Source organism: Larus michahellis, chromosome 3 (assembly GCF_964199755.1).
Source record: "Larus michahellis chromosome 3, bLarMic1.1, whole genome shotgun sequence".
NCBI classification, from domain to species: Eukaryota; Metazoa; Chordata; class Aves; order Charadriiformes; family Laridae; genus Larus; species Larus michahellis.
The window spans coordinates 81464162-81484693 of NC_133898.1; the positions used below are offsets into that span (position 1 = coordinate 81464162).

Here is a 20532-nt window from a genome sequence, read left to right on the forward strand (position 1 = left end):
GCTAGCTGTATTAAAATGTGTTTTCACAGAACCACAGAATGGGGAAGGTAGGGAAGGACCTGAAAACATCTGTTACATCTATGAAGATGCCCCAGGGAAGAACCAATTATTATATCTGCTGTGCATGCAAGTTTATCTGCCTGTTTTAAAGGCTACCAGCAGTCAAGACTCTACAGAATCTCCTTTCTCTTCTCAGTCTCCTCCTCCTTAGGTCAAATGTCTTTTGTGGTGTTTTGGCTTTACTCCCTGTTCCCAGTCTTTCTGTCTCAGTCATCTTTCTAGGCATCTGATCACTTTTGTTGGTGAGAATACAGAGAGCAGCATTCAGTTCACATCTTTGATATGTATTGACAGAAACGACAGAGTATTCCTGCCAAGTAGAACAGACAGGTTTGCTTCCTCTATCTTGAAAGCTAGATTACTGTGTATGGATCACATTAAGGTTTTGTTGTTGGTTTTGGGGGTTTGTTTTGTTTTGTTTTGTTTTTTCATGTTGACCTTATGATTCCGTAATCCTTTATAACCTTAACTCTTTTGAAGCAGAGCATCTCTGGCATCTTGTTTCCCTTTCCTGTCTTTGTATAGTTGATGATAATTTCTATCGGAGAGTAGTAATTTAAATGTCTTCCCTAAGAATTGTATTCCCTTTTTTAGATGATTTTGGAACATTTCTCCAGTTTGTCAAGAGCATTTAGAAGTTTGAGTTTGCCCTCTCGGGTTCCCTCGGTCTTACAAGCTTTGTATTATCAGTTCATTAATGTAAGCATTCTCTCGATTCCATAATTCAGGTCGCCATTCTGTTTAGAAACAGATTTAGGGGCATTTATTATGGAATCCCACATGCTATGTCTTTTCATGCTGGCAGTGAGCCATTGATGGGTGCTCTTTCAGCACGAGACAGTTTGGTGCTCATATTGTTGTAGTCTCATCAAGAAAAAGTTTCCTTAGCTTAAAGTCATAATTGTAACATGTACTAGTGTCTTCCCATCTTCAAACCTACTGTCCAGTTGTGGAAGTCAAGTTAGAACGGTTTGTTGAGGATCTGTCCGCAGTGTGCATGTCGAACTGATTTTTGGCTTTCACTTAGTCATGTATTATGGTCTAGGCACTTACAAACTGTTTTGCCGAATTTTGTTTTGTTTTTTTTTTGTTCTGTTCCAGTTTTTTTCAGGAATTGAAATTCATCTGGCTGAACTGGTTCCTTTTTTATTTCCTTCTTTAAATAAAAGTGCTGTGTTTCTTGTTTCTCTGTTTTTTGATACTTTGCCCATCCTCCATAAATTCTTGAAAATAACACTAGCCATTTCAGTGAATTCTCCATATATTTAAGGTGAAATTAAAGAATCCCAGCCAAATTAAAAAATAACTTTATTTCTCTTTAGCTTGACTTTCTGTCTTTTAGTCTGATGTTGAGGCCTGAGTGTTGAAAAAGGAAATTCAGATGGTTTTGTATGAGTAATGTTACCTTTTTGTTATTTTCCACTCCACTTACTATCTCTTCTCCGAATTTCAAAAATTTTGCTTATAATTCCAGGTTAGGAGGACAAATAGATGCTGAAATACTGGACCTTCTGAATTTCTGGGGTTTTGGCAGTCTTTTCACCTTTCAGGGCTGTGTAAGTGTGTGTTCCGTGACATACCCACATGTCCACGTGTTGCCTGTGTCACAACATCTTGTTAGGTCCTAATTGCATGTGTTAGTGGAAATAGCAGCCGTACCAAATAATTCAAGTTATTTTTGACCTTTAACAATATAGACCAAAATACGATAGGCAAGCAAGGATAATGTTGTTTCTAATTGGAATATGGACAGGAGGTCCAGACAAGAATTTTTATTAAGATAATATCAAGTTAGCTTGGCTTTGATACTTGGAACTCTAACTGAATGCTAGATGGCTTGTACCAATGTTTTCCTGCAGAAGTAGCAATGTCTTTTTTTATTTGCCTTGATTTATTATTTAGGTCTAATGAGAGAGCAGGAAGTCAGCTATGGCTTTTGTAGCTGAGACCAGTTTCCTTGTCAGGAAAATGTTGTTGTTTTTTTTAAAAATACATACTGTGTACACACATACTCATGCATTATATTACTTCTAACACAAAAAGTTGAATGCCAAATCTCTGAAATTAAAGCTTTTCAGCCATTTTTATGGAATAAGGTCTTTTTAATTTATGAATAGCATTTAAACAGTGCAGTAGTCCCTGTGTTTATCAAATAGCTGTGAAATGTTTACCAAAGTCCCAGTGATTTACAATCAGATGAATTATGGGAATCTTTCAAGACATTTAAAGTTTTAGATTTTTTTGGTTTATACAGGCATATTTGAAAAGGTGGATCTTTTTTTCAGAATTTGAAAAACCGCTAAATATTCTTGGTAATAGACTGACAATTTTTGTCTGACTAAGTTGAAAATGAAATGTTCTGTTCAAAGTGAGTGTAAAAGTTCCCTTATAAAGGAATGGTTGCGTTATGTTCATTTAAACCTTCAATAAAACTGTAAATATATTTAATTTTTTGACTGTAAATTTTGTCTCTAATCTCTGTAATATTTTTCTATTTATTAAATAAAATAAAAACCAATATCTTTTCTTAGCAGAAGATGAGTGCAGCCTAGCCATGATTCTTTCCTCTTTCATTTTCTGTAAATCCCCTTTCCATCCAGAATGAAATCCTTTTGTAGCCACTCTTTGCTGCAGTTTTCTCCGTGTGTTTACCCAGATGAATATTATTCTTCAGCAGTCAAGTAGTGTGGCCCAAGACTGGACCAGAGGACCAAAGAGTCTGGAGGAAAGTGCTTTGTCAACAAGGCTGACACTTAAACCAGAGACACTCACGCTTGTATTCTTGTGTCACGGCTGGACAAGAGCTGGTCTTGGGAGGCAGGACCTGTGCTAGAGCTTGGGCTTCCCTCCTTGAGAACAAAAACCTGAAATTCTACTTCTAAACCATTAGGCAGGTGTGCAAAAAAGATGGTATTCCTGGAAACAGGCTGATTGGCAGGGCCTTTTGGATATTAAAGCACAGTTGCAAAAGGAATGAGTCATGCTAAGCTTGGCTATGCACGCTGTTATTTATGACCAGAGTTTTACTTGCTTAAAATTGCAGTGTAGCTGTACTAGTTCTCTAGTCGCTCAGGTAAACAAGGCCTGAATTTCCAAGCTTAGCAAATAAAAATACCTTTACCTCTCCCATTTTTTCTGAAGGGGGAAGCAGAGCATATCACACAGGCTTTCTCGACTACTTTAAAGACTGTTGCAGTTACATTTAAACTTCTGTGTTAGTCTCATTGAGCAATGCAGCATATGTTTTTTGAACAATATAAACAATGTCTGTTTGTCAATTTGTGTTTTGAAAAATTACATGCATTGAAGTGTTCATATTATACAAGTGTATATCATAGACAGCATTTCCAAAGATTAATTACAGAATATACCAAAAATTACTGTATCATTTTGGCTGTTATCACGCAGGCTATACAGCAAGCAGGTTTCTTTGGTTTTGGGGTTTAAGATTTGTCAGTTCTAGAACTTCTTATTGTACCTGAAGGCACGCAGCGGAGAGGGCTGTTTACCCTTCGTGCTTTGCTTATGCATCTCTTTGAAACCATATTATTACAGTTCAGGTAATTTGTTTTCTGTTTTAGAGGGTGTATTACCATATTTGAGAAATAAAGGAGGCTATTTCTTCAGCATACAAACTTTGCGGATGCCCAGGTAATGTCTGAGTTAGTGGTCCTTCTGCTTCTTTTCTATCCTCCCCGTTTATACTCTTTGTAGGAAATTAGCGTTTCAACAATAAATTGACATCAGTAATCCAGCAGAATTTTTTGAATGCAGTTACAGAGAACTGTATGCTAATTCTGAATTACAAGTAAACAACATGCAAATATTTGGATTATGCATATTTAAATTTGCTAATTTGGAAGCTAAGCTTTTCATAAATATCTTGCCTGAAGCTGAAAGGGACCAAAGTTTGGAATCTTGTTTGGCTCATCCACTACTGATAGGCAGTGTCAAGTTCAAATACTTAAGCTTCAGACTTGCCGTTTTCATGTTTAACGCCCAGAATTACTTGCAGAGAGCTTTTGTTATCCTAGTGCATTTATGAGGATGAAGAATTGAAATTGAATTTCTGTCTTTATTGTAATATACTCCTACAGTGTCTCTTATCAGATCTTAAAGTGCTTACACTTTCACAAGGAAACCACAGCAGTAGCTGTTCCCAAGCTGACTTGACAGTACTGCAAGAACAACAGCATACTTTTACATAGTTTTGTCAGTAGTCTGTTTTGCAAATGTTGTTCCATACATAACCCAGTTCATCAGTAAAATATAAGCTGTTTTCAGTCCTGATGTAAATAAAAGTATGAAAGCTGCTCATTGATTTGGTTTTATCTCTTCCTTGTTTAAGCCATTTGTCAACAGTGTTTAAAAAGGCACACAGTTTGTGACAGTTTAACCAAACCCATTTTAAATAATTGGCGGCAGTTTAACTACAAATACTGCATATAGGTAAGGCTATAAAAAGACTGCTTTCTCAACGGATCTTGTCTCTTCTCGCAATACAGTTATCTGCTGAGTGTAGCAACTTGCGTGAATGCTCACTGCTTTTGACTCCTGTTAGTTTGGGGAACTCTCTAGTAGAGTAAGAATGAATCTGGTGGTCGTCCAGGATTGAATAGCATCAGCAAAGCCATTTTAACTGCTGGAAATCCGATACCATTTCTGGTTTTGTATGGTTGTTAATGATCGGAACAGAGTGATATTGCAAGTGTGTATCTTGACCTTCATTTGTTGGGTGTTTTCCAGGAGGCATAGACCTGTTTCTCACATTAAGAGGCAGGGTTTATTAGCTCTGAAATGGTGAAAACAGTGTCACGGTTATACGGTTTCTGCGCTGAAGCTGGCTTACGTTCAGATGCCTTCTTGCCCTGGCGCGGTAAGTGTAGGACTGCACTATGTAGATGTGCACTTTAGACTTTTGGACCCGAATGAATTTGCAAGCCCAGCTGTACAACCGTATCGAATGTTTTTTGAAAAGCCTTTGTTTATTGGCTAAGTGTATTTCATATGGAATCACTGAGATACAGTGCAAGGGCAACCAAATAATGCTGCTTGAAGACAACCACATTTTAAAGGAGAAGAACTCTTTCAGCCATAAACTGTGGAAAAATAATTGCCTCTCTTGATGATAAAGTGAGCTTTCAGTTTCAGATAAATACAGTGCTTGGGTAAATAAGATCAACATATTTAAAGAGCACAATAATAATAATAATAAATCTCTATGAGATATTTGTAGAGTGGGATTTCATATTGAATTTGATTACATATGTAGACTTCGTGGATTAATGTACTAATTCATATTATAATTTGACGAACAACAGATTTCAGTCTTTTTCCCTAGGTATTCATTTATTGTTATTATGTTATGGCAGCTCCTAGAAGTCATAGTCATTGACTGGGTTCCCACTGTGGTAACTGCTTTAGCATAATGTTTTGTTTCTGCTGCTCTCCAATGAGATCGTAAGCTTGTACATAGAAAGACACTTTTTGTTTTCCCCTAAGACTTTGTTGCATGGGAGGTTATTCTGTGTAGATTGAAGTGCCTGATCATTGCCTCAAACTGAGCCATAATGACGAATAAGAAGCCAGTTTAACAGAGAAGAAAACCTAGGACTGATTGACAAATAAAGGTTGAAATAGGGCTTATGTGCATGACTACAGCAATGCTGGCCCAATGTTTTTATTTTAAGGAGTTCTTGGAAGGAGGCAGGGTGTTCCAAGTTACTTGTAAGATGAGAGGAAAGGGCTAGTAACATAGGGTGTTAAGAGATCTCCCGTTTTCCAAGAATTGTTTTTCTCTATCTTTACTGTGCTGTTGTACACACAGCCTCTCTCTGGCACAAATTGTCACAAATTTGTCTGAGGCTCCAGTGAAGGGAAAGGTACTTATCCCAGCTACACCACTGTCAGAGCTGCACTCAGCATTGTTCCCTCCTTTTTTTGCTATGGGATTGATTTTTGTTGTCATGTACATTCGAAGGCGAGCAACCAGTAGTGTCCTTGAGCTACCATAGACAGGTAGAGAGCGTGCAAGGTGTAGCTGTTCTATGGCTGTACATGCTGAATGGTATCCTGCTTGGCTTCCCTAAGACAACCACGGTATTTTGGAAGATCCATGCAAATGAGCATACCCACTGGGGTATGTATCAATTTTCAGCCAATCTCTATTCCTTCCTTGGGAATAGACTGGAGGTAACAGCGAAAAAAATTGAACTTATCATGGGACATTTAAAAAGGCCTTTCCTTAATGTCACAGCAAAATGTTCTGTAGAGTCACATGTTGAAACAAATTGCAGGAAAGAGAGATAGTGTCCTTTCTGGGAACTTGGTGTGCATCTCATTTCTTTTGGATCAGACTGTGCCTGAGTTGGGTCTTTTTGAGGCAGCACTGGCTGTCTTGATTGACAAGAATTGCAAATTCTGTCAAGTTGAATCACCTACAGTTTCCTTCCCTTAGCTGTCTGTCTTGTCTCTTTCCCTTTGCGCCTGCCTTGGCTTTATAAATTCACGTGCTTGGAATCTTTTATAGATGCTTACATCAAACCACCTGGCTTAGCTTTAACTACAGCTGTTTTTTTTTCTTCCCCCATCTCATCCTCCTCTTTATCTTTTCATCTAGAAGCTGGTTGGGATCCTCTTCACTTCCCTATCCATTCAGGTTTGATGGAAGCTCTTTCCTTTCTTGTATTTCCTCCATAGTAGTTAGTTAGAAATATCCTTTCACATTGGCTCTTTAAGACTCCTGCACAAACCAACTGTTATCCATCTATTACCTACATGTCACCCTAGCTGGGGTCTGTACCTCTACACTTCTGTTTCACCTCTGCTCATGAAAACTTGAAAAGAGTTTCCACGCATTCCTTCCCTTAATCAAATGCGACAAGTTTTTTTGAAATCTGAACATCATACACTTTGAGGTTTTGCTTGGAGACTCCTTGGTCCTGCTTTTGTGTGAATTTTCGTAAGTACGTTGAGGGTCTTCAACAAGACTTTTATTAAACAGCTATATACTTTTCCTTTCCTTTGTGCGTGCATTGAGAGGCTTGCTGATAATCATCTCTATTCTTCAATGCGATTACAGGGCTACTGCTGTTGTGTGAGAAAAAAATATATGGGCTGGATGTAGGACAGGATTGTTTTCTGTTTGCAGAATTCATGTGGGCAGGGAATAGGGATATAATTGTAGTAAACTGCCAGCAAAAGAAACAGTGGAAGAGAACGTAGGTAAAAATTTCCTTCTTAACTTCAGCTACTGTTAAGGCAGCACAGTGATGGACTTCTCGCTAGGCTTTTCTTACTGCTGCTCTTCAGTGTGGAAAGTTCTAATCTGTGATTTGAGAATGGAGAATAAGATATGAAATGTTAGGAGCTGATTCTCCAGTGGATAACCTGTGTATTTGTTGGATCAGCTAGAACTGGACATCCAGAAAAATTACTTGGAGAAGACTTTTCTGTGTCCAGTTGTGCAAGGGTGAGGGGAATGTAATTCCTCCCTCTTAAAGAGCGTTCACTGCAGCAGTAGTTTTCAGCAGTACATTAGCCACTAATTGTTCTCTGGTAGCAAAGGGTCGTGCAGAACAAATACAACATTTTGTCCCCATCATCTGAGGCAAAGATGAACAAACTTACTTGCTGTCCAAGACCATTACCTATCTGTCTCTGAAGAAGTCACCTCTCTCACTGTTAGCGTAACTAATAGTAGGTCTGCTGGAGAAGAACAAGAAATGCTCAAAAATTAGCAAGAGCTGGTGCCAAAGTGGGAGTGAATAGAGAAGGCACCTAAGCCTTTTCAGGCACCCTTCCTAGTGGCGTACTGCAACTGACTTTATTAGGGACTAGGAAGAGCACTCTATTCTTAATTTTTTTTCTTCCCCCTTTATCCTCTGCAAAGCATCGTTGTCAGGAACAGTGAGATTGGGGCTGCTGCTTTTCCTAGTAGTTTCATTCCCCTGCTCTGAAAAGTTTATCACAAAACGATTGTTCTTTAGAAATTTTAAATCACCCTTTTCTTTATACTTGTCCCCGTGCTTCTCAGTCACAAATCCACTGTGGCCATAAAAGAATTGAGAACAATAATGCTTGAGCCATGCTTAAGTTGAAATACCTGTTGTCAGCTGTACTCTGTCATGCATTATATTTGATGCTGTTTGCTCCTAGACTTGCGCTTGTTGCACTTTATATCTGGGTGAAAAGACAGTTGTAGACACACAGCAACAGCATAATAAAAGTCTTTTTTAGCAATATATTCTGTGAGAACTGGTGGTATGTTAAATTCTTCAGCAGTTAGAAAAAGAAGATAATTTTTTTTAGAACACTCAGGAGTCATTCCGTGTTCACAGAGTAATTCAGATAATGGTACCGGGTAACGTTTAGATCTCAATAATAAAGATACTCGAGCACTCTTGACCTTTGGAGTCATGGCACATCTGTCATGTCTTTGAACAGGTTAGGCAAACATCTGTCAGGATGACAAAGCTGTAGTTGATTCTGCTGAAACAGGAGGTTAGTCTTGAATAGGCTTTCAAGGGTCCCATCTGTCCTTTTTCTGTAGCTGGGATAATTTTGTAATTTCCTTGTGACTGTTTCCTAAGTATTCTGCATGCTATGCTGTACAAATTTCTTTCATATTTATTTCTCTTAGTGGTCATGGAGATTAAATCATTCAAGACTATCTAATAATTTTCTGTCACATTCCATTAGACCTTTCTGTACCCATCAGGTACAGGTACAAATTAGGCAGAGTTCAATAACTTTATATTGAAACTAAACAGCTGCTCACTTTACAAAGTTACCTCAAAAATAGCAGAGCTGGTGACTAAACCTTTTTATCACTTAGCTAGCACAGCGTTTTTCTCTGAAATCATACTTAATCCATATCTAAAATAAATTGTCTGACCAGTATTTCTTCTCCTGCTCTGGTATTTGTAGCAATGGAGCCTTTAAGGAAAGAATTAGTTGCTATTTTGATGGGGAGAAAAAACAACTAAAAACTTCTAGCAAATGTTCTAAGCTTGTTCTTTCTTTTTTGGATAAAAATAGTGTTGTAGCTGTGAGAACAGCAAATCAGACTTGTGGGGTAGTGGCTTTTCTTAGACGAGCTCATACAACTGATAAAAGTAGATAAGCTTTTAAGCCTGATCTGAAGTAGAGCTTGCCCCCTGTAGTTTTCCAACTGCATTAGTTGATCTAATTAAATTTATTATTTAAAAATAAACATTATTTTCTTGGAGGATTCTTTAGTAAATATTTTTCAAACCAGAAATTTCCTTTTTAGTGATCTTCATATTTACTCCTGCGGGATTTCTGTTCTATAACACTGCTCCACATGAAATAGATTTCTGCTCTAGGTATTATTAATGGAAGACATAGTATAGGGGAGACTAAATGCAGGTAATTAGGATTTACCTCTTCTAATTTGGGCAGAACGGGGGTTTAGGTGTTTCTCTGTGAGACCACTAGACAGTTGAATCTACCCATTTTGGGGTTTTAGTGACTTTCTGTTAGACGTTGTGAATAACCAAAGGCTTATTTTTCCTGTCAGTTTGTCAACAAGTAAGTAACATCTATTGGTTTAAGAAAGAAGGTACACAAATATTAATAACTTCTTTCAAAGGGTTTATTTGTATTTTTTTTTTCTTTCAGAATTTAAATTGTTTCACTGTCATGTCTAGGGAGCTTTAAATAGTACTTCTCCAAAATGCATTCATGGGGAGAATCTGTCCTGTTTCAGCAGTGTACATTTGTTCAGAAAGGGCACTCTGAAGTGCTGTCAGTTCTTGCCTGTAGCAGCAGAATACTTCCTAACAGAAATAGGTATTCAGATTGCTGGGTTTGGAAATACTGTTTAGAAAAGTTATTCTTCAGAGTACAGTACGCTAAATTACCACAATAGCAAACCCCTTCTTTGAAGGAGTCCTTGTTCTTTCTATAAATTTTCTTTATGGAAAAATGGGTGGGGGAGGGAAAAGAGAAAACCCCCAAAAGCCCTATTTATGTGTTTCCAGGTAACACAGTAAATACTCTTCATAGAATAACCTTAAGTACGCATGTATTTGTGTGGCTGTGCTGTGTTTACACAACCTGCCTAGGTGAGATCACTTGCCTTTGCAGTGTGATTGGTACATGCCATGCTATTAGCAGCTCTGCTGCATGGAGATCTGGCTATTCATAAATGCCCAAATAACACCATGAGGTTACAGTGAGGGAGCCAAACTGCATGTTTTTAGATCCTAATCCTCTAACTACGTGCACAGAAGCAGGGGACCTGTGACTAATACTCTTCAGGAGTTTCAGTGAGGCAGCTGCCTGAGTGCATTCAGATGCAAGGTGTTTTTTTCAGTTTTTAAGGTTCACCTCGTCTTTCATAGCCCTTATAGAATGGCAATCCAGTCCTTTTTGTTGTTATATAAACAAGTGGGAGCACTAATAAATAGGGAGACCCAGCTATCTTATCTATGCTGACTTTGCAGCCCAAACAGAAATAAGTGTCAAGAAATTCTCTTATCAGCAGTAGGAGCTGCATAAGAGAGTGATGAGCTTTAAGAAGGGATTGGTTTTGCTATGTTTATTTCCATCTCCTTGATGTGGGTTCCTTGGGTATATCATCCGGAGTAAGGACTGGACCGTGAACACGTTCCTGCAAAATGAATAGTCACAAATGTGTTTTGAATGACAATATCCTTCTTACTCTGCAGGATGTAAAACCATACTTACAAAATGCAAGGAGTAATATTCATGAATACAGAGAGTATACAGGAACCAGATTACAACTGTATGATGAGATCTGTTGAAGGAGGCATTCATCAAACAATATTTGTACTAGGGCTTTAGCTTCCTCACCTGCATGAAGGTAAGGGAGAGTGAGAAGATTGCTACTATCATGGTAGTTTCACGCACTAGCAGACTAGTGGAGACGTGGTTTTGTTGACTTACAGATTTTTAAAATTGCATTTAAAAGATTAACTTTGCAGCCATAAGAGTTAGGAAAATATACCTCCTACAGAATTTGAGTGTTTTGTGTAGTTTACACAAAAACAGCAAGTAAGATGATTAGCTATTTGAATCTCCCTAGGGCTATTGTATATTGATGTTCTTCATTTCCGCCTTAAATTTGCATGGAGGCAATGTACTCACAAATATCTGTGGCTTGCTTGTTTGTTTCTTAAATGTAACTCCACTTCCCAGTGGAATAGCTGTCCCCTTCTGCAAGTAATATTCTGGTTATGTTTATGTAATGGTTTGTGTGATCCCTTGGAAAAAGCATAGGCTGATAAATAGCACAGATAAGTAATTGGACTGTGTTTACAACGTGTTTTGTGCTGTGTTGGATGCACCTGAACTAGCTCTGACAGGCTGGTACAGTGTGGTGAAGGATTGTGCCACAAGATAACCTCACGTCCCTGAAGCCGTCCAGCTTTGCTGCCTAGCGCTGCCCTACTCTTAGAGCCCTGCGCTGAAATGGTAATGCTGCTTCCAGAGCTGGCATATGGAGCAGTTCTCTTTGGTGCTGTGTGTCATGGCTAAATAGTCCGTGTTCAAATCAATGGCCCAGATTCTTACAGAGCTTTTTCATAAAGCTCTTATTGTATCCTGGATGAGACCAAAGGAAGCAAATCAAATGTTAGGCTATGTTACAGGCTAGGGAAACCAAGACAAGACGTGGTATTGTACATTTTCACCTTGAATGCTCTTTAGCTTTGGCTGTCTTACAAAAGGCACATCAGAAATAGGCAACTTGCATTACCAGAATAGGCTGGATTTTGGATGAGATGAGAAGATAAGAAAGGATAGGGGAGGGATTAATGAATGAAAAGAGCTAGTTGTGTGTTCCTGTCTGTCTTCTTATTCTAAGGTGATACATAAATTAAAAGCCATAGTAACTTTTGTGTAAAGCAGAATGTTCCAGGATACTTTGGAGGCAAGAGGAAAAAATCTTAAAGCCTAGTTGTCATCTCTCACCCACTCCTTCTCCTCCCAGAAATCCCGACTTGCCTCCCCATTGTCAATATTTGCACTAGTTATATTGAAGGTGTACAGTTATAAAAGTCTAACAGAGAATAGCAAGATCATCAGTTACGTAAAGGAGGGAAAACACCTAATCATTATAGCATGCCTGGACAGACTATTGCAATTTATGTGTCTCTTTGGTATCTGCTAGCTGTACCTTGTGGGGATGGTAAACAATGAGTTTTAGTACACAGCTTTAAAAGAGGGAGAGGGGGGGAGTGAGGGAACAGTATAGCTCAAAGCACCGTACAAGCATGAAATAGCCCTAACACAGAGCCCACCTCACCAGCTACGCATAAAGCAGCCTGTTTTACCCCCGCTGTGTGCCAGGAGACTGACACAGAGATAAGGTTAAACAGTATGTACAGAATTCAAGGGCACAGTTTCTTTTTGCTTTCTTATCTGTACAGACTTCTCAATTGACTTTTAATCCTTCTTACACAGGCTGTTTAAATCCCATCAACACTGTTTATAAATGGAGGGTTTTTTAATAACTCAGCCGTACCCAAGCAGACAGTTTTAAGATTGCTGCTGAATGCTGCTGTGTTCATTAAATCTCTTAGTGTTGCCAGCTGTCCACTATTTCTTGCCTACTGAAAGGCTTTGAGTCCCTTTGTACTTTGGGACTTAACTGTTTTTGTTAAATTGTGTTAAGAGGTACTCCAACATCTTCTGTCACTGGCCTGTAGTGTTAATTGCAATGTCGATGATAGTTTGATATCTGAAAATCTGTGTGATAATTAGATGCTCTTTGCGACTGTGATTTATGTAATTGTTCTGAAGAGGAGAAATAAAGAAAGGCATCTGGATTTTCTTTCTCAGATGCTACAGATTTAATAACATATAAGGTTGTCTCTGAATAATGCTGCTGATTTTAGAAGGAAATTGTAATAAAGTCCATCGAGTTACACTGAAGACTAGTTTTTGTATGTAACTGCTGACATAACCAGCTGGAATTGCCCCAAGTTTGGTGAGTGTTTGTCCAAAGAGAGAAAACAAATACAGTAGCTGCAGTGGAAGGAACAGATAGGCTACCATTTTATTTTCACATTGAATTTTTGTGTTTCTGTTTACTAGCAGATCTGCTTAATAATAAAACTTGTAAGTTCAATTCTATGAATTGAATCCATCTGCAGAGGTTATACACCAAAGCTCTCTGGCCATTGGAAAGGATTTAGTTGCAGTTTGGTCACAGACTCAGGTAAACCCATCTTTTCCGTGAAGTGCCTGCCCTATCTTTAACTTTCACTGTTTGAAAGTTTAGTGAAGTTGAATCACATACTAAACCTCACCCCGCAAAAACTGCTTTTAGTCTGACAGATGTGATTTCCACTTAGTGCTGATGTACTACACAGCAATTTATGAAGCTGCTGTCCTGGGTGAGTCCCTAAGGGGGACTGACTAAGGGAGGCCATCCCCAAGCTAGACAAGTAGAGGGATGCTTTTCCCTAGGAGTCTTTGGCCCCAGATCTTCTTTCTTACTCTCCCCATGTAAGCCTCTGGTTTGTCATCCTTCACTTCCAGAAACTGCCTTTTCTGGCTTTGCACACCCCCATGTCCTTAGTGACTGGTGGATCCAGCTGTCCGTCACTAGGGAGGAACACAGCCTGTTTTCTTCTACTTTTACATGTATATGACATACAGGGAGAGTTTTCAACCTCTGCCTTCTGAGTTCTTCCAAGGTAGAAGGAAGTTGTGGTGTGATACTAGCTGAAACTCATTCTGCACTTAATGAACTCTTGTAAGTTTCAGGTTCATAATAACAAGCTCAAACCCAGATAAATTCTGCCAGACTTTGTATTTCCTGGGGCAGTTCAGACATTTTCTGTCTGCAAGTGGCTTTGATAATGAGCCATCAGCAAAGTAATAACCTGCTCTTGCAGAGCTAGAGGTCTTTTGGAAATAGCAGCAACCTGTAGCATAGCAGAAATCAGACTCTTGCATACCTTGAAAAGAAAGTCTTTGCAGGTGGAGGTTGAGAGGAGTACTGGGGGCCTGCTTTGCTTGCGGTTGTTGTCCTGAAGCTTTAGAACATCACTCAAGCCCTTTTGCAGTTCTAGTTCTCATGTCATGGAAGAACGCAGCTGTCCTAGTTTGGGAAGGAGCGGGAGCAAGGCAAACTGAAAACAATAAACCAGAAGAAAAATGTTATCCTGATTTCTGTCTGTAATACCCAGTTTTGTATGACCCAAGCCATAGTGACTTTTCGTAACTGTGCTTGCTGGAGCTGCCGCATGCTCTGAAGGGAGAACATCCTCTGTTCTGCACATGGTACCACTAAGTTATCACTGGTGCTTGTAGTAGGACTGTCTGGAGTCAGGCAAGCAGGCAGGGCTGCTGTACAGATCCAGGGCACAATTCAGTTAATTACAGCCTAACCAGGCTAGCAGTAAGTAATTCAAGATAGGGTGGTAAAAAAAGTAAAATCAGATTTGTTCTACAGTAATTTCTGATTCTTTGAAGTAGAGAAGTAATGTCAGGGAAGGTGGAACAGTGAGAGAAAGGAAGGAGGGATGATGTAGAGAGGAGGGAGCCCAGTCTGCGAAGAGGGACGTTAGCTTGTGACTGAGCTGTGATTAGTGTGCACTGATGTGAATCTGAAAGCCCAGCTGTTCTCTCTACATTCTCATCACTTTTAGGTGTCTTCTTCAGTTAACTGGCTTTTGTGTTCTGAATTTTGTGACTGTATTTGCTGAAGGGGCTTCCCACCAGGGAAGAACTTGGTATACAAGATGTGCCGGTACACCTGTATTAAGGGATACACACATAAGTCGGTATCATCTAAATTTAAAGAGTTCTATTTTCTACATTTGATTCATATTTAAGCAGAATTTCATTACATAAAATAGGTCATGAACCCAGGGTCCTTCTGAGTCTCCTATCTGCGTTTGGCTGTACAAACCTGTGTTTGGCAGTTTGCAAAAATACTGGGCAAAGGAAAAAGTTGGAAAATAATTTCACAGCATGGAACAGATGTGCTGATTCTTAGAAGAAGTGTCACTTAGAAGCTAATTGAAAACTTTGGAAGCTTTCTTTCTGTGTCTTTCCCCACCCACTTTTCACGTATTTGCAACACTGCTTTACTTTAAAAGTTTTCAAGTTGGTTTAAGGGCACCGAAGATGGGATCCTCTGCTTGATGTTGTTTGTAAGCAGCAAGCCATGGAGATTAAGTGCCCTTCCACCACAGGAACTGTATGCTTTCCAGGGTAATGTACAAAATACACTTAGGTAATGTTCGAGGTTGTTACCAGACTAAAAATATGTGCTGTTTCTCTGGGCAGTTTGCTTAAATCTTCAAATCTAATTTGTTGACTCTAGTTCCCTTCATGTTCCTTTCACAATGCACTGTTAGTTACAAATTTTCTGAGCAGCTGCCCACTCCCCTTGCCCCCTGAGACAACTGGGAACATGGGCTAAAGGTTGTAGATGGTCCGATCAGGAAGTTCACATTAGTGTCAAATGCAGTTGCATAGCTTCTCCAACAGTTGGTGGAAGTTTTGTGTGAGGAGAAGAGGAAAACATATTTAGGGAGAGACTTGTATAAAACATATGGGAAAAATGGATGCAGCTGTATTCCTTCAAATCTGATGGTGGACAAAATAGCAGGATAAATGCCATTAACATTTAGTTGATACTTTGCTAGTTGATGGAGAAAACATGAAATAAATTTGCTTTTAGAGGTTTTATTTACTGTTTGAAAACTATCAAGTGTTGTTGCTCTATTCTGTCAACAAACTGTTCATAAAAAGAAACCACTCAGTTTTCATTATATTCTTCTATTTATTTAAAAAAATGTTTAACCATGCATAGCTCAGTTATGAATTTAGTAGGATACTCAAATGCAAAATTCAATTACTTTAAAACAGACAACTTCTATCAAGAGAGCTTGTTCAAAAAAGGAGTGGAAAAGGCATTTACTTGCCAAGTTCAGACCTCTGTTTCTACTGCAGCTCTCGATATTCCCAACTTTTAAATAGGCTGCAGTCCTTCCCATGCTCTAGGTACTTGGGATCGAGCATGTTCTCGGCTACTGTTGACTGAGAATTGTAAGCCAGTAACTCTCAACGTGAAGCTGATTGCTTTAAGACTGGCTTGGACACCTCTGTGTCCAATGTTCCTTAGTGGTGTACTTTTAGAAAAAGGTTTTGCATAGTGACTAGTTTGTGGTTGTTCTGTTTTTTTAATAGCCACATAAATGTCAACAAGCTGGCACACGAGGCAGCATAGCAGGGTTGTAGGATAACTGTGGCCAGTACCTTTCCGTCATTCTTGTATCCAGATGCCTTCTTAACTTACCCTCTCTCTTGGAGAGTATTCTTGTGATTCCTCTATACTCAGGCCTGGATTTGTGCCATCTGTCCCATACATGCTGGTTGCTTATTACCAGGCAGTCCTGTCAGTGCTTGAGGGTGTAGCGCCCCTCTCCTGGGAAACTTGTGGCCGGTAAGGCTTTCTTAAAACAAAGGCTCATTTGTTGATATGTAAAGCAACAATGCAGAGACAAGAATATTGAGCCAAAAATCTAAATGTATGTTTTGTTTTATGTGAATGTCTGTCTTGTTATAAGGCAGAACAGGCAGTTGTGTTGGTTGTTTTTCCATCAGTGGGTACTCATGCAGAGAGTTAGTCTGTTTTTAGGACCCCATAAATAGTGCTGGCATTACCCACACACATTCTTGTTCCTTCCACCGCTGTCCTGCCTTTCCCTTCCCTCCTGGAAGATTGTATAGACAAGGGAAAAAAGGAATTTGGTCACTTGAGGCTTCTGGTAGCTGGTTACACAGTCTCTGTAAAATGACTGCTGCATGCATATACCCAGGTGTCTGATGTGTTTTGGGCAGGTTCAGACCTATTACACATGCGATGCTTAGGAAGTCACAGGCCGTGCCCAGTGAGCTGGATGTGTTCTAGATGCACTGCAGTTACTTTTCATGTTTTTTCAAAATTTTTTGTTTTAACATCGTGTATGCTGGCCACCTGGGCTGTGCCCACAAGTGTTCCCATCCAGAAATGAGAGACCTCTCTCCATTGATTTCTTTTATTGCGAACCAGCAATAATTAAAATCCAGTGATTTCTTTTATTGCGAACCAGCTCCCCAGCTTGCCTCTAGCTACTTTCCTCTGCCCCTCCGAGCAGCTATGTTTAAGAAAGGTTCAGAGGTTCAGAGCCGTTAGGAGAACTTGTCCAGTTGCTGTATCATGTCAAACAGGGCAAAGTCCTCCACTTCTAACATATTTGCTGTACAAGCTTATATGGGGGTTATCTTTCTTTCCTGTTCAGGTCAGCTTAGGCGTGGTCAGACGATGAATTTTGATTGCTTGTACAAGACCATTTCCCTCAGCCAGGGCAATGTGCTGCCAGAAACAACCTGAAGTCTCAAGTGACCCTAGTATAAAACATTCCCTTCCAGCAAAGTCTTGATTGTATTTCAACAAATACAGCTATTAAGGACAGCTATTAAGAAAGTGCCTGCCTGGGTGTGTAATGCTGCATTAATCTTCTGTAGCCCTGAGAACAAATTTATTGTAGAAAATGTGACCCTTGCACATGAAAGAAAGAATATAGATGATATTGCAATATGAATTCAAGAACGCAGGTTTTTATTTATTTATTCTTACAGAGCAGAGAATCAGCCTCTTGGAAACAAGAGGGGCCCAGGGACCCCTTTCACTTGCCAAAGATGAACCTCCTTTTCTGGGTCCTGGTCAGTGCAAGTTCTAAATTTCACCTGCTGGCTGTGGACATGCAAACACCTTGCCTTAGCAAAATGACTCCCACCAGGCTTAAGTTTAAATTTAAATGGGTGATCCTCAGGAGTTCTCTCTCTTTCTCTAGCCCAGCATCCGAATTCTGCCCTGCCAGTCTCTGATGGTTCAAATCCTAATGCTGATCCTGGCTCTGGTTTCTCTCTGAGCCCCAGATCTAAGCTCACCAAAATGATTTCTCACGGACTCATCCCAGTCCTGTTTGGTTTAGCCATCGTGCAGTGATCCTTGACAACTCCAGACCTATGCTTTGCCAAGTAATTCCTTATTTGCCTACAGCTCTAGGAGTTGGTCTCTGGCCCTTGTTGGCTACAATCCGAACTCGGTTTAGCCTCAGCCCTACGAGCTTCAGAAGAGTGTGATGGTACATGAAAATTTCTTTCGAGTCACATTTCACATTAAGTTATAAATCATTTGGTACTCTTGTGAAAATTATCTTTACATTTACAGAAATAGTAGAATGAATTATTTTTGTGGTAGTCTCTCTGAAGAGGAGGATTTCTCAGGAAGGTGACAAACACACTGTGATAAAGAGAAATCATCCTCTCTGTTGCTGTTTGTAATATAGGCATGTCAGTGAATGAATAAGAGGTTTTTTTGCTAGTAGATTAGCTTACGGGCTTCAGTGATCATTGTTGCATCTTCATTGGTAGTGAAAATGTGGTCCAGCTCTGCCCAAGTTTTCCTGTACGGCATTGTGTTTTGCTGACATGGAATCCCTGCTGAGCAGTTAGAGGGCAGTTGTCACATTGGCGTGAAACTGAAGGACAGGTATGGATTTGTAGCTTTACTGACAGGTGGTGTTTGAATGCTATAGGTTCGTACACAGTAAAACAGATTTACAAGCTCATATGTCAACTGTAAACACAAACCCCTTGTTTAAGGACATTATCCCTACTTTCATACTGTCTTAGTAAAATTTGTTTGTGTTTAGTATGGTATGTGTGCATTTTTATTTATTTACTTGTACTTTGTTTATTTACTTTATGCTTGAAACTGCTATAAATCAGGCTTTAATGCTAGCTTGATTGCAAAATACTGATTCTGCTATGGAAAACTGAGAGCATTGTGTCTTCTGCAGCATGTCTGCTGTATGTATTTTGTTTGTGGTTTCCGCGCATTTGAATCTTGGGGGCTACACATATAGTGCTGGCCTTTCCCAGGACTTTTGAAGTATCACATCTTTAAAATGCTGTATAGAAGTAGTCAGGGTGGTCCAACAATGGTAGGTGGCCTTTCCTCTCTCACAATAGCAAGTGGTTGATTTAAAATTATGATTGTTAACAAACAGTGGATTTACGGTTAAGTTCCAATATTGCAGTTAACTTCTAAAAAAACCAAACCAATCAAGACACTTAACAATATTTGAACAGAAAGTGCTAGAATTGCTTTCAAGCCTGTTTTGATTTAGTACTCCTAGCAAATATGCATTTGAGAAGGTAGGTGGGGGAAGGTATTTAACAGTTTCATTGTTTGGATGTCACCATTGCAGACAGCAGCGTTGCAAAGCCCAGAAAAATCTGTGGGTTTATTGAGATCCCAAGCAGTTCAGTTGCAGAAATCTCCCTGCAGTTTTACAGTTGCCCTGCAGGGACCCAAAGCCTCTGTGGCCAGTGGAAAAGTGCCAAGGTGACAGCGGGGGTAGGAGGGTAAGGAGATGGTCCTGCAGGCAGCTTGGTGGCAGGCCAGCTTGTCCCAGGGGCCTTGAGGGAGCTTTCCAAGCTCTGGAGAAATCCAGGAGTTAGGAGGATGCAGAAGTTGTGCCATGTTAAACAGGGGCACGTGTACAACGTCCTTGAAGCACGTGTTGGTGGTGGCATTGCAGCTTGCTGCGCCTGCTCTGGGGCTTATCAGAGCGGGTGTTGGCTGCTGCTGTTTCTGGTTACAGGGCAGGTGTGGCCCCCAATGGGCCAGGGGGCTCCTGCTCCCTGCTGTACCTTCAGGGCAGGTGTCAGTGTCATTTTAACTTACAGTAAGTGAAAAAACTGGTATATTAATGCAAGTGTCAAAACAGTAAAACCCACTGGAGGAAATGGTCTTGGCTGCTGAGTAGGAGACAGACCAGATCTTTTTTTTCAGTTCTTCTCTTTTAGAAATCAAAGGCCTAGTAAACTGATTAGAGTCAAAATGTCTTAGCTATGTCATCTTCTCAAATACAGAAGAATACAGTGCTGAATTTAAACGAAACACTAATGACAACTGCCAAAAATGGTAAGAAATAAGATTCATCTGTTTTTTGTTTTCATGATTCTCCTCAAGCAGAGGTCTTCATGGGTTTGTCTTTGAATAGAAAAGTAAAAGAAACAGATTTGATTCGAAAGTGGCACATCTGGTATTATCTCCTTAATTTATAACAATCAAGTGTTGAATAGTACCTAGAGAATGATCTGTTTTCTTAACTGCTATCATTAAATCAATGATGTGGGTTACTATTCTAGGATGATGTTGGTTACTTTTGTACTTAATTTTTTGCCAAGATAATGTTCTAAGGAGTTGATAAATCCTATAATATTATTTTACTTGGCTCTATATATTAAACAAATATGGAGAGAGATTCAGTCTCAAGGAACTTGCAACCTTACCATCAAGATAGGTCATTACAAAAAACGCAAGGGGAATACATCTTTATAGGTATTCAGATTTTTTTCCTAATAAAAAAAACTTTGATGGTTTTCCAAAACTCACAAACTCAGATTAAC

The 20532-nt window shown here is 39.5% G+C and overlaps 1 protein-coding gene across 3 annotated transcripts in view; it reads left to right on the plus strand.

The window, feature by feature from the left end:
• SESN1 (sestrin 1) overlaps positions 1-20532 on the plus strand; it is an 81298-nt gene that overhangs the window by 36153 nt on the left and 24613 nt on the right. Inside the window, exon 1 of one of the 3 annotated variants that reach the window (XM_074580984.1) lies at positions 4848-4936. The exons of the other annotated variants lie outside the window; for them this stretch is intronic. Coding sequence (XP_074437085.1) covers positions 4916-4936 — 21 coding nt within the window. The 5' untranslated portion in view covers positions 4848-4915. Of the gene's footprint in view, positions 1-4847; positions 4937-20532 lie in introns of those variants that run through there. 3 annotated transcript variants of the gene reach the window in all.